The following is a 14,728-nucleotide window of genomic DNA, read 5'->3' as shown; positions in this document are numbered from 1 at the left end:
TGAGACAAATCCCTGCCCTCCCACAAGACTATCAGGGCTACGTCTGGCTGTTCCAGCTGTGACGTTTATTAGGACTGTATGTAAGAACATTGAGAAGCTGTAAAAGAAGCTTGTCTGAAGGATCTAAATGTCTGTGAAGTTGTATGCAAATTAAATTATGAGTTTTGGGGGTTTTTTTAGTTTGTTTTGTTTTTGACTCGCAAGCTCAGATGAGATATTGAGGTCCTAAATGAATTTGTTCCTCAGGTGTGCAAGCATCGTAGTCCTAAAGCTACACATGAGCTCAGGTCCACAGTGTGAAAGTAGGGAACTGGACTGTTTTCTCCCAGATTTCAGGTAGCTGTATAAAGTGTAGCCACTGTTTCTTTTTGGTGATAACTGGTAAATATTTTCTAAGAAATAAAACGTATGTAATCAACAGTTTTCACTTGGCTTTATTTCATTTTTTGGTCACAAATGTTCTAAACTCCAGGCTTTGTGAAAGAGATCCATATCAGCTTTACCAACGGTTGGAACAGCAAGCTAGAGAATACGTGCTGGAGATGAAGGTTCGGCTGCTCAGGCACCTGTCGCTGGGATCCAAGGTTGCATCCACACTAGCAATACAAGGGCCACCACAGGCACACCAGTTCATCTCACTCCTACTGGAAGAGTACAGTGCACTCTGCCAGGCAGCATGTACAATCAGCGCCTTTCTAGTTACTCTGGTAAGACTGAAACAATAACAGTAGGCTGCTTCTTGCTGGCACAAACCCAGGCTGGGCAAGGAGTGGCTCGAAAGTTGTCTTGAGGAGAAGGACTTAGGGGTCTCAAATGATAAATTCCCCATGAGCCAGCAGTGGTCACTGACAGCCCAGAATGCTGGGCCACATCCAAAGCAGTGAGAGCACCAGGACAGGGAAGGGTTTCTGCCCCTCAGCTCTGCTGAGACCCCTCCTGCAGCACTGCATCCGGTGGGGAGGGACATGGAGCTGCTGGAGCAGGTCCAGAGGAGGGTGACAAAGGTGGTCAGAGGGATTGAGAACCTTCCCTATGGGGGACAGGCTGAGAGTTGGGGCCGTACAGCCTGGAGAAGAGAAAGCTACAGGTAGATCATAGAGCAGCTTTCCAGTACCTGAAGGGGGCCTACAAGAAAGCTGGGGAGGGACTTTTTGCAAGGGCTTGTAGTGATAGGACAAGGGGCAACGGCTTTGAGCTGGAAGAGGGGAGATTGGGAGTGGAGATTATAAAGAAGTTCTCTACAGTGAGGATGGTGAGACACTGGAACAGGTTGTCCAGGGAGGTTGTGGAGGCCCCCTCCCTGAAGGTGTTCAAGGCAGGTTGGATGGGGCCTTGAGCAACGTGGGCTAGTAGAAGGTGTCCCTGCCCATGACAGGGAGTAGGAAGTGGATGATCTCGAAGGCCCTTTCCAAGTGTAACCATTCTATGAATGTGTGACTAATGCCATCAGAGCTCCAGGGTTTTGTAAACTGTAAAGCTTTGTGTGCGCATGCTTGGAAAGAAGGAGATTCTGAAAATGCAAATTTAATTCTTCAGAAATGTAGATAAGGTATCTCTTACATGAATTGCTGAAGTTATCTTTCGTTTGTGGCAGAAAAAAAAGTGGGATGCTGTGTGTGGCTCCTATTCTGTCAGTAATCTTTAAGCAGATCTATAGAACTTTAGATCATGCCTTTGAAAATGTGTGAAATGCTTCTCTGATCTTTGGTGGTCTCTTGAGAACCATGGTTAAAGGACACAAACTTTTATGTGTAGCACTAACTTTTATTGTTTGAATGTTTTTCTCTTCTAAGCAAGTTTGTTGTTTTTTTTTTGTTTTTTGTTTTTTTTTTTTTACTTGATGTTTTCTTGTCTCAAAGTTCACCTGCTACATTAGTTATTTCTAAAGTTCATACTTTCTTAAATGCTTGTTTGGTCAAGCAATGGTGACATTAGACCTGGGATTATATTGTCAGGTAGAAAATATCCCCACCCATGGCAGGAGAGGTGGAACTAGATGATCTTGAGGGTCCCTTCTAACTCAGACCATTATCCATTTATGATTCAGTAGCCTTAAAAAAAAAAAAAATTCTTGAGTAACTGTCCATCATGAGTCAGTAATACAGTAAGCAGGTTCTGTAATTCTATTTGTTTAAGGACTGAGAAGGTTATTAATCTTGTTTTGTGGTTTCCTGTACATCTTTTGTTAAAGTCTTTATCCTGGGCATTGCTTTCCTTGTGTCAAGTTTACGCAAGAGAGAAAAAACAAGTGGATAAACTGGTAAATTTGGGTTTTGTTGCCAGTTAGCTGAAAGTGACTGTCTAGATACACAAAGAGAGAAAAAGAATAGGAAGCAGTAGGACTGATAGCCACAGAGGAGCAGGATATGAAGTGGAAAGGAAGCTAAGTGCCCTTACTGAGGTAGGGCTCTTAGGGAAATTGAATTTGCAAAGCAGGAAGATGTTTCTATTAAACCTGAGCATATCTGATGCTTTTCTGTTGTCTGTGCTATTTACTGCTTATCACTTTTGTGTGATACGAGGTCACTGCCATCTGCAGTTTATTGGCTGATTTTAATAGTTACCAAGTCTCTAACAAGGTGCTTGAGAGAAGATTGCTCTTCAGGTTGATTTTTTTTCAGTGGAACTTAAGTTGTTTTTTTTTTTTTTTTATCTGACAAATGGATGGATTACTGTGCACATGTTGCTTTTCTCAAAGTAGATCCATCACAATTTAGAAAAACCAAGAGTGAAGCTATAGTTATTGAAATCATTGAGCAGTTACTTAAATTCTGAGTTTCTGGATAACAAAACTGGATAAAATCTGATCTTGGGTAATCCAGCCTGTAGATTGGAAACTAGATTTTGAAATAAAATTCTTGCCTTGGAAATTTTGTTGTTGTTTTTTCAAACTCTGCCTTATTTCTTGTTGGTTTTCATTACAGGAAAATGAACATCTGAAGAAATTTCAGGTGACATGGGAATTGCACAATAAGCATCTGTTTGAAAATCTGGTGTTTTCTGAGCCACTCCTACAGAATAGCTTGCCAACATTGGTGTCACAGCTAAGGTAGAGTTTAACCTTCCTCTTGTAATTTAAATGAGAAATGAAAAATAATGTTTGCAGATGGAGGGTTAAAAAGAAAACCAACTCTGCTGCTTCTTCAGTGCAATAGGTAAAAATCCTTGTGCCTTTGTCTTAAATGGCATTGTTGATTAGGCAGGCTGCTGTCATAACTTGCTTGTCAGAAGAATTCCCACTCTAATTTGCTTGCTTCTGAGTTACCTAGTAAAATGACAGCATCCTGTGACAATGATGGTGTGACTGTTTTTGCTTGTCATCACACATTGCTACTGCCTTTACAGCTCTACAAAGGAACTGAAGCCTCAGTGCCTTCATGCTTCCCACACTGCACAAATCACTTGATTTGGAGTTTGAAGCTATCTTTTCGTTGGAGGAAGCAGAAGAATCAAAGTTACTTGCTGTATGCTTGTATGTCTGATAGCATCATAGAATTGTTTTGGGTGGAAAAGACCTCTTAAGATGGAGCCCAACCATCAACCTGATGCCACCATTAAACTGTGTCCCAAACTGCCTGTCTCCACATTTTTTGAACACTTCCAAGGACTGTTCTTCCACCACCTCCCTGGGCAGCCTTTTCCAATGCCTGACCACTCCTTCAGTAAAGAAATTTTTCTTAGTATTTAGTCTAAACTTCCCCTGTTGCAATTTGAGGCCATTTCCTCTTATTTTGCCACTTCAAACTAGTGAGAAGAGACCAACCCCCACCTGGCTCCAACCTCCTTTCAGGGAGTTAGCAATGAGATCTCCTCTCAGCCTTCTCCAGACTAAACAACCCCAGTTCCCTCAGCCATTGATAATATATATTGTTTTCTGGGTATACCAGAATGTATATTCTGTTTACATGGGTGCTCTGCTGGGAGTTTATGTACTTCCTAAAATGTTTGAGTGTTTTAGGGAAGAGTTATTAATTCATAAAAAAATTAATTTTTATCCTAAGTCCAAATATTTTTGAAGTATGGACATTTATGGTTAATGTTGACTTTAGTGTCTCATTTTTGCTATATTGACATTCATGCTCTGTGTATGTGTGTTTTAAAGGTGTTGTCTCCAGTGTTTTTCCAGAGTAGAAAAGCTCTTTGATAATGCCTGCCACTGGAGATGCTGCTTACAGCAAATAAAAACATTTCTGTTGAGTTGTTCTTTTGCTAGTAGATGCTAGAAGGGAAAGCAAGGAAAGGCAAGAAAGCTTAACTGTCACCATGCTCAGCAAGAAGTCTGAGCTCCCTGAGAATAACTTTTGTAATTGGTTTACATGAAACTGGGTTGGTACTGAAAGCCTTGAAAGCCCTTTTTTCTTTTTCCTTCTTTTTTCATCTCTTCCTCTTTAGACAGGTGATTCTGTTGCTCTGTTCAGTAGCATGCTGTTCAATCACATTTTCCAGTGATGTTTTTGGACTTCCCAGTTTGTATCCCTCAGTCACCTCAGAGTCATAGAATAATAGAACTCTTTGGCTGGAAGAGATATTTAAGATCAAGTCCTACTGTTGTCTCAGCACTGCCAGGTCACCACTAAACCATGTCCTTAAGCACAGCATCTGTCCTTAGTGGGAAGGAAGTGTTGTATCCTTAAGTCACCATATCCCCTTAAACTGCTTTTTCTACTCTACCAACCAGCCAAGTTTATAACATGAAGAATTGCTTGTGAACCTTTCTGAAGTGGTTGTGTTGCAGCTTCTGGACAAAGCCAACAAAATAAACCAAACTGGAGTTTATTGGCAAAGTCATGCTAACAGCTGGAACTGGAACTTAATGCTTACTGAGTTGTCTGTTTGCTCAGCTCTTCATTATACTTAATTGCTATGTGAAAATTAAAGGCTGACTTCTTTGGCAGGCAGGACACTGTGGTTCTTAGGTTGGGTTAGCATCCTGTTGCAAAGGAAATCTGTAACAAACCTTGCTGAAATGCTGGAGCTGGGCTGCTAAATACCAAGTTTGGAGATGCTTCAATTTCATTCTCTGTACTGGTTTTTGACTCACCACATAACCTCTGTGCCTAATGAACTGCCAACCAGTTTCCTGTTAACAGAGTAGGAGAAATGTTGCAGAGCTTCTGTTTATTTATGTCAGTTTACAGGTTGTGACAATTCAGTGTGCTTCAAAAGCACATGATGGAATAGAGATTTGTCTTTTTACTCATTTCTGAAGTCAAGATTTCATGAGTTTGCTCGTTAGGAATCATCGTGAGGATGTGCTCTAATAGATCTTCAAAGGAATTTGCTGTACAAAAACGTAATAGGAAAAGGGAAGTAAATCTGTGTCCTGTTTCTGGGGCTCCTTACAGATAGCCATCAATGAATGGCATAACTGTGGTTTGAATTTGATGCTGTTTGGTTGCATATAACCAAAGTATCTCACTTGCCTCAGTCTACAGCACTTTTCCCAGATGGAGCTCCAACAACTCCTGTGGTAATCTTTTTAGCACTGATCATGAGAGTCCTGATTAATAAGCTCTGGGTTTGTTTTTTACTATATAGCTCTTCAGTAAACAGTCAATATGTGTATGTAGCCCATAGATTTTGGAAGGATAAGTGTATCAAGCAACAAAACTTGAATAAATACAACTCAGGAGGTTTGATATCTGGCTGCTTGTGAGGAAGAAGCTCTAGAAATGTTACACTTCCCATGTTTTTCTTATGGTTGGTTGCAGAACATCAGAACTAGCAGTCGTTGAATATATTTGAAAAATGACTAAAAATACTCAAATTATGGATATAAGGAGCTCTGTGGGCCTAGGTGTATCAATAATTGCACTCTAGCAGCAATTTATTGGCTGGCAGAATTGAGAAGCTTGATGTTTTCAGTGAAATGTTTTCTGTAACAAGTGCTGTTTGAACTTTCAGGCTTGGAACAACACACGATTCCTGTAGTGAAGATATGTACAGTACCTTGCTGCAAAGGTATCATCAACTGGAACAGGAAATGGGTCAAGTTGCTGAAGCATGGCTTGAATGCCAGAAAAGAATAGATGATTACGTTGATGAACAGGTAAGAATCATGTAAACAGACTCAAGATGGATTATGTAGGGAGTAGCCCATTGCAGGGCTATACCTCCAGTGAGGAGTTTCTTGGGTATTTTTATCCGGAGCTTTGAAGCAACAAAATGTAACTTTTTGTTGTTGATGTCAGTCTTTCAGAATAGAAGAGAACCCTGAGGTACCAGTGTGTAAAGGTGATGGCACAGAAACACCTTCAAGCTGTTGAAGCAGGTGGTTGTGTCATTGTGTAGAGATGGTCTTTAAACATTTTTGAATTATTTGAATGTAAATTATCCATAGCATAGTAATCTGAAATATTCTTTTGTAGATGTCACTAGGGAAAACCCAAAAGATGAACACAACAAACAAGCAAAGAAAATTCAAATGAAGCCAACCTCAAAACCCCCACCCAAGCAGACAAAATTCAACCTATTCCACATAACCCCTAAGTAATAATTGCACTAAATGAAACCCAGAGGGAAGTGGTTGCTTTTAAAAACTGAGTGTTGCGTAGTGTGATGATGACCTTTGTAGAGCTGTCCAAATCAGAACACCAGAGTCTCTCTACATTAATATTTGATAGCTCTGAAGTTATCCTTTTTTAATTAAGTGTATGTTCTGATAGCTGCTGCCTTCTAAATTGGTGCTGTATTTTAGAGAATCACATTGTTGTGCTGACTCCTACATTGTCAAGAGCTTCATTTTCTGAAAAATAGCTCTTCATTTTGCAAATGGCTGTTTATACTCTTAAAAAAATTGCTCATGTGCTTTTGTCTCATGTTCTAACAACTTGAATATATTCTTTTTTAAACACCACAGGGTAATGATCTGATTACTGTTTACTTCAATCTTAAGTATAGTAGAAGGAAGAATATGTGCTGAAATAACTGAAGATAGAGAATTTTGTAGAACTTCTGTGTTTTGAATTTTTATGAGCTTTGAATTTTGATGTTTTATGAGCTTTAGTCTATGGAGATCCAATTTGAAATATAATAATGCTGTGTTATGACTATACATAAAGTACTCTAGTACACTGCAAATGTCCTTCAGAAGGTTTTCTTTGTGATGAAGATTTAAGTGAACTTTTACCATTAATTTAAATGCCTTCAAGATGGAGACAGGACATGACTAATTATATTTTTAGAGATTGTTCTATATTTGGGGTCTGCATCTGTGAGCTATCAGTTACAAAGCTTTTTTTCTTGACTGACTGCTTTTGTGCACCTGAATATTTCATTGCAGCTCAGTAAAATTTCATCATCTCACATCTTGTGGTACTAGAAGTCACTTTCCTTATGATGTTAGGGTGTCATGGCTGTCTGGTAGTGCTGCTCCAGTAAGAAAGGAAGCCCATTTTACTTCTCCTCATTCACTTATTTTTCCAAAAGATGGAATTTCTGGTGTCATATTTATATCAAGCTTCAGACTGGTTGATCTGCACTGCTTCTTAATCAACTCAGTTGATTTTTCTGTATTTCTCTGTATCAAGTGACCATGTAGCTCCTGCCAGTAGTGTCTTAGAGTTTTTGTTTGGTGTTTTGTTTTTTTTTATCTGCTCAGTGAAGCCTGTATCCTGAGTTAAAATGAAACACTTCTCCCCTTTGGGGAAACTTAATATCAACTTATTTTCTAATGACCAAAAAATGCAAAGGGGATGTGTAGGGAAAACAATCCTAAAATTCCAACCATCAAATGTTCAAGGAGATACTGATATTTATACTATTATTTAGGAGTAGTAGAAAAAATAGCTTCAGAATTGCACCTTAAACCCTGTGCTGGTGATAGCCTGTGGTTATACTCTGATCAAAACCACAACAGCAGGATGATCATCTTACCTGAATTTTCAGTGGTATTTCTGTCAACAAGGTGGAATCAGAAAGGCTGGCTACTATGGAAACTGTGATCTTAACACTGAGTGCAGGTTCATTATTTGCTGCCTCTTGGCTTAACAAATCTTTTATTGCTAGTGTTTCCAAGACTGGAAAGCAGACATCAGAGGGGTAAATGTAAGTGTGGTTCTCGTTTCTCTGCTGTGAAACTGAACCCAAAATTTTAGACAGGCTATCAGCAGAGATAATGAATGTCCCTGCCACTACAGTGTGTTCTGTTACTTGTTCTTGGAGGAACAAGGGAATAGCTTTTGCAAGCAGTACAACTACATTTTCATTCTTTCTGTGGTTGTGTAACAAAGCTGTCATGCACAGACACGTGACTTAATGTGATTCTTCCCACTGGCTCTTGTGAGACCCCCACCTTGAATACTGCATCCAGTTCTGGTGTTCCCATGATAAAGAAGGGGACAGAGGAGTTGGAGTGAGCCTAGAGGAGGGCCACAAAGATGATCCAAGGGCTGGAGCACTTCTGCTATGAGGACAGGCTGAGGGAGCTGGGCTTGTTCAGCCTGGAGAAGAGAAGACTCTGGGGGTACCTTAGAGCTGCCTTCCAATACCTGAAGGGATCCTTCAGGAAGGCTGCAGAGGGATTTCTCATAAGGGTGTCTAGCAACAAGACAAGGGGGTTAATGGTTTGAAGCTGTGGGAGAGCAGGGTTAGACTGGATCTTAGGACTAAGTTCTTCATTACAAGGATGGTGAAACTTTGGAGTAGACTGCCCAGGGAGGCTGTGGCTGCCTCCTCCCTGGGGATGTTCAAGGCCAGGTTGGCTGAGGCCTTGAGCAGCTGAGTCTAGCCCATGGCGGGGAGGTTGGAGTAGATGAACTCTGAGGTCCTTTCCAACCTAAGCCATTCTGTGATTAAAGCACTGCTATACTCTGTGTGTAAGATGTAATCAAGTATAGAATAAAGGTTCATTCATACCAGCACTTGCTTTCATCATGGGTTAAACCCTGAGGAACGTGGGGAGGGTATCTGGATTAGGTGAAATTTAAATGTATGCAGCCTGTACCTCCAGATTCTGTTTTTCTTACCAAATTTATACTACACTTTACTCAGGAGGTCCTAAATGTATGACTAGACAGTCATAGGTACTTCATGTGAAAGTGTCTCCTCTTTCTGAAAGTTTGCTCCAACAGAAGAAAAGAATACAGGAATGCCTTTACCCATCTCCAGAAGAGCCTAGGGAAAGCTTTTTACCTCTCCACATCCATGTGTGATTTTTTTTGCTGTTGTTGTTTTATTACATTTTTTTAAATTCTGGACAACTTAATAGGAAAAAATAGTTTTGTACAGGCCTTTTTTTTTGTCCTTATGGTGGCTGTGTAAGTCATTGAAATAATTGAATTGAGTGCTGAGAGTTTGTGATAAATTATTATTCCTAGTGAAACAGGCAAGGAAAATAGATTAGGTTCACGGATGGAATTTGGAATGCTCAAATGTGCTGCTACACTTGATACAGAGTTGAGAATTTGAAAGCAGGAGGCACCCTGTGATGTATATATGACCATCAGAGTTCTCACAAGTGACCTAGTGGCATGTGTCCATGTTGAGCAAACTGCTGGCTTGGTTCATGATTACATTTATTTCAGCATAGAGAAATTCTTGTTCCCCTGCTTGTCTCACTCCTGTTGCACTTTACCATGTCTTGTCTGATGGATCTCAAATACTTTTTCATCTTAGATAGAAAGGCAGCAGTGAGGTGAGTGGCAGTGGACCTCTCTCCTCCGTGGTGCAGCAGTGGTAGTGTGCTCACTGCAGATGTGTAAGGCTGAAGCGTAAATTCTTCCTTCTGATGGCATCTGAATTTCTCTCCCACCCCCTAGCAGAATTCTTGGGCTCTGCTGGAATAAATATTCCTTGGGGAAACGAATGAGAGGAGAGAAGAGATTTTATATTACTTACAGAATTAATAAGATACTTGCAGACATGGGCTGTTGGGAATGCTGCAAAGTTGGAAGTAGGAAGGCTTTAGCTTCAGCCCCATTAATACTCAAGTGTATCAAGAGTTAAACCATGCTGTTCTCTTTGACAGCTTCTTGGCAGGCTTGAGTAGGCAGCTCCCAGTTAATGCACTGGCTGTTTGAAACACTTCTTTGGCATTCAAGTCTTCTCTTAAAATTATAGTGAATGCAGGTGCCTGTCTTTGGTGAGGAGTCAGCTAGGTGGCAGGACACCTAAAGCAGGGAGTGCTGCTGTGTTTAAATATAGCTCCAGGCTTCCCAGAAGCTGATAGAACAGCCAGGATGAGATTTCCAATGGTTCAAGAATGTTTCATGCATGTATTTTTTTCAAAAAAACACACATTTATACCTGATAAACTGATTTTCTTAATTTTTTTTTGTTAATATAACCTCTATGGATCAAGGGAAACCAAAATCCACAGTAGTAGTTAGAATTACTTACTGCTGATTGCTTCAGAAATTCATTAGGTGAAACTTTACCACTTAATACTACTTCAAACCCCCAGCTTGGGATTTCATTTTCCCAAGGTAAATGTTAACAGCAATAATACACTTAGGGTGATAGTAAGACTTTAAATGTTTAATCAGCTATGAATTTCTGGAGGCATGGTTTTGAAGGGAAAGAGAGATCTAGTAATATAACCCCCAGGACTTTGGCTCACTAACATAGCTTTTTTGAAGCAATGTGTTATCATCTGTAAGCTGTTAGATTTTACATTAACTAGGTGAATTCAAGCACTGTAAAAGATAACCTAAATAGTTGGTTTTCCTCACTGATGAAGTAATGCTTCTTGAATGTAAGGTACAGCAGGAGAAGCTTTATTCTTGCATTTCACTGTGTTAAAATTCCTGGAAGCTTTCACTTTCTGAGGGAGTACATTCAGTAAATCAGAAAAAATACCATTTGTTAGGAAAAAGTTAGAGGTTCTGTGCATTTCTGGTGATGTGGTTCAGGGATGAGTAATACTAAAATATTTTTCCACCCTTAGATAAATCATGAGCATGAAACACACTGAGGAATAGAAGTGGTAAATAGTGTTCATCTAGGTCGCTACTCCATTTTTTTTGACTCCTTGACTGGGTGATTACTTCCACATCTGATACTTCAGAGTTTGTACTTGAGCCTTTGTTGAGGCCTTGTCCAAAGTCCTGTATCTTTAGATTTTGATGGATTTGGGGAGATAGGAGTTGTTGAGGATTTAATGCCCATCATGTTTTATTGAAAATGCTATGAAAATATTTAGTGGAAAGAAATGTGAAAGTAAGGAAAACCAGCAGGAGAATCTGACTGAAAAATATTGCCAACAGATAAAAAATCTGATGTTTAAATGACTCAAATAAATAAAACACTTTTCATATTGACTGAGGATTTAAGAGCATTGACAAGCTAGGTTGAGTGAAACTGACAGGCCAATTAACAGCATGGGTTTTCTGTGACTAAAATCAATGAGTTCTTCTTAAATTCTGTTTTAGATGGCAATGAAAACAAAGCAACGCATGCTAAAGGAAGACTGGGAGTTTTTTAAACAGAGACGTTTTATTGAAGAGCAGGTAGGATTTTGTTTTCTATTTTTCTACTATTTTAACTTCTGATGATTGATGTCTAGTGGTAAGATGCAAACATATGAGTACAGTGTATTCTACTAGTTCGATGTGATCGAATTCTGTAACTATGCCAGGCATGACATTTGAACAGCTAAAACACAGAAAAGCAGAAGAGTATGTAGTAGTCTGAACTTGCAATTTCTAGAAGGTAAAAAGATCAGCACCATAACTATAGTTTTAGGGTTCAATTCCAGCTGTTAAAATTCTTGATGTAGTAAAAGCAGAATTTTTGATGCCTTAGAGTGGGATCCAGAACAGCCAATACATTGAGTGTGGAGCTGCCTTGATGTACATGATGGGGAATGTGGGGTTCAAGAGTTTAACAAACTCCGGGCTGCGTGCAGAAGTGGGGAGTGTGAGCTGCAGCAGCAGGGCAGATGATTGCATCTGTTACGACTCCAGAGATGGCTCCTTATCTGTTTTGTGGGGAGAAAGCTGAGTAGAACTATCTGCCTTTTTTGAGCTGGTGCCAGGTCTTACCTCATTAGAAAACTGTCTTCTGTAGCCTAGGAGTGTTCAGGTATGTATCATGGTCTCCGTAAGAGAACAGTTTGGCTAGGCTAGAATTAAGACTGGATGTCTTAACTCTGTTCCTGTACTGCTGTGCAAAGAGAAACGCTAGTTGTGAATCACAGAGTATGACAGCACATTTTAATAAACTGAAACATAAGCTGAAATGGGTAAAGTCTCAAAGCAGTCATCAGTAAGTACTTCTTCATATAAGGAACGTAATCCTATGTTAACCACATCTTTAGAACAGCTGGTATCCAGGGCTCTGTAAAGGACTTGAGGAAGAATCCTCTTTTCACTTGATCTTAATTGGTCTTAAGTGATCTGTAAGCCCATGGCTGCTTAGGTAAGGCTCAGGTCTGGGCTTCTAGAGAAGTTGAAGCTTAGGCACATCCTTGTTTAACGTGAAGTTTGTAGGTATCTAATGAAATTAGGTGCTTTCAGGATTAGGTCTCTTCTAGGTGGGAGGTTATTTGATTTGTATTTTTTCACTAATGCAGTCAGGTCTTGTTTTGGGCAGCTACTTTAATCCTTGAATCTGTCCCATCATGGCTACAGACTTAGTGCTAATTCTTTTTTGCAAGCTAAGGGTGAGTTTGCATTCCCTCTCCATTTGTCATCAGCATCCTTGGAACAAGAAGTGCTCAAGCTGAGAGTGCCACAGCAGAGATCAAGGAGATGGACTTGGCCACTTCACTATTTCATAGTAGAAACACACTTTCCTTGAAGAGTTTCAGTGCCAAATGTTTGTTGCTTGTAACTTTGCCTTCCTTTTCCCTCATAATCAAAACAACACCTTCATGAAACTATTCTGAATTACTCTGCTTTTAAAATATTTTGTCCCAGTATTGCCCCCTTTTTGATGATTTGTTAATCATGATTTGCCGTTAAATTGTAAATGGAAAGCCTTGCACTACTAAAACACTGCCTTTATAATTTACTTCAGCTTAATAACAAGAAAGCACTAGCTGGGGAGAACAACTTCACAGACACAATGAGACACATGCTGTCATCACGTTTGAGCATGCCTGACTGTCCCAACTGTAATTATAGAAGAAGGTGAGCTTATGTTTTTCATATGAAATCGTAATAAATCATTGATTTCTTGTTGGAGGAGAAAGGAAATACATTATTGGAACAGAGAGTGTGGTTGCTTTAAAATGAATGCTACTTAAAGAAGCTCATAAAAAAAATCTGGAATCTTAATTCCTGAACAGATGTACTTGTGATGACTGCAGTCTCTCACACATTTTAACGTGTGGCATCATGGACTCTCCTATAACGGATGATATCCACATTAACCAGTTACCGCTGCAAATCGATTCCGCTCCGGATTATCTGTCGGAGATCCGCCCTCCCAGCATGTCTTCTGCAAGCTCAGGATCAGGATCCAGCTCACCTATTACAATTCAGCAACACCCCAGACTGATCCTGGCAGATAACGGTTCTGCACCAACTTTGTAAGTTGTTTTTGCTCTTCTTAATGTTTCATAGTGAATTGAACTGAAGCAGGGATCTTGCACTGGTTAACTCATGAGGCAATGCCAGTTTTGCCTCAGAAAACTTGTTATAATGGTGCTAGATTCAGAGCACAACTCCAGTGCTCCAGTTCCTACAAGAACTCATTGCTTTTGAGAAATTTAGGAGTTATTGCCATGTTCAGTGTTCCCTAATTACTGTTACTGGGTTAGCATTTAATGTATGGGAAGAATTGAATTTTAAGTTTTTCCATATCACTTTTTCCTTAAAAGAAGTCATTTGCATAATGCTTTTTTCATCAAATTTAAGGTTGTCCATATTCTGTCATTATTAATTCCATGGAAATGTTTTGGTTGGAAAAGACCTTTAAGATTAAGTCCAACCATTCTCTACATAGATTCTTGGTCAGAAAAAGAGTGGTGGAAAAATATTTTACAGGAACAGCAGGGAATTTTGTTTTCAATCCAGACAGTCATTCAGGCATGCATCTGCTCTGGTCAGTGGGGTTATACATCAGATTGCTTGGTTTGAGTTGCTGGAAGCAGTCAGTGCAATTAGGCAACTTGGAAGACAATCCTTTGCCTCCTGATGAGAACATTTATACAAGGGATAGCCTCAACTTGATTTCATTTTGGTGTTCTACCTGCCTTTTCTGAGGTTATTGAGCACTGTGATTTACCTGAGCTGCTTCTCCCCTCAGTGGTAGTGATGATGAAGATGTGGCACCATTATCAGCAAAGTTTGCTGATATCTACCCACTGAATAATTACGATGATGCAGAGGTTGTAGCCAACATGAATGGAATCCACAGTGAGCTAAACGGCGGAGGTGAAAACATGGCATTGAAAGATGAGGTACAGCATTCCCAGTGTCCTGATGCTTTCTGGCAGTTGGATGTGCTGGCTGGAGAGAGGCTTAACCTTCACCCCCATGGTAATGAGTTTGTGTTGTCCAGTCTCCTCAGGTGAGCAGTACTAGCAGCAGTTCCTCAGAAGCAGATGACGATGAAGCGGATGGGGAGAGCAGTGGTGAACCACCAGGGACTCAAAAGGAGGAAACGTCTCTAGGAAAAAGGACGTTAAGGAAAGATGAAGCAAAAATGGATAGTCCACCACCCTCTTACCCCAGCCAGCAGGTACAGTCTTGTAAAAGCAAGCCTTTCAATAAATGAGTTTTTGAAATGTGACTACTGGAATGGTGATACCTTTACACCATATGTCATTTTTAATATAGTAAAG

At 40.0% G+C, this 14,728-nt stretch overlaps 1 protein-coding gene across 1 annotated transcript in view; it reads left to right on the top strand.

Moving 5' to 3' along the window:
• The first annotated feature begins 527 nt into the window (after positions 1 to 527).
• The window catches only part of FAM193A (family with sequence similarity 193 member A), a 32,041-nt gene continuing 17,840 nt past the window's right edge, over positions 528 to 14,728 (top strand). Inside the window, exons 1-8 of the mRNA XM_054391405.1 lie at positions 528 to 707; positions 2,925 to 3,049; positions 5,905 to 6,049; positions 11,370 to 11,447; positions 12,958 to 13,070; positions 13,229 to 13,471; positions 14,191 to 14,344; positions 14,446 to 14,625. Of these exons, the coding sequence (XP_054247380.1) occupies positions 543 to 707; positions 2,925 to 3,049; positions 5,905 to 6,049; positions 11,370 to 11,447; positions 12,958 to 13,070; positions 13,229 to 13,471; positions 14,191 to 14,344; positions 14,446 to 14,625 (1,203 nt within the window). The 5' untranslated portion in view covers positions 528 to 542. The remainder of the gene's footprint in view (positions 708 to 2,924; positions 3,050 to 5,904; positions 6,050 to 11,369; positions 11,448 to 12,957; positions 13,071 to 13,228; positions 13,472 to 14,190; positions 14,345 to 14,445; positions 14,626 to 14,728) is intronic.

This window comes from Indicator indicator, chromosome 23 (genome assembly GCF_027791375.1).
Source record: "Indicator indicator isolate 239-I01 chromosome 23, UM_Iind_1.1, whole genome shotgun sequence".
In the NCBI taxonomy this organism is placed as follows: domain Eukaryota; kingdom Metazoa; phylum Chordata; class Aves; order Piciformes; family Indicatoridae; genus Indicator; species Indicator indicator.
The sequence above is the reverse complement of the archived record's forward strand: the minus strand, read 5'-3'. Positions and strand labels throughout refer to the sequence as shown.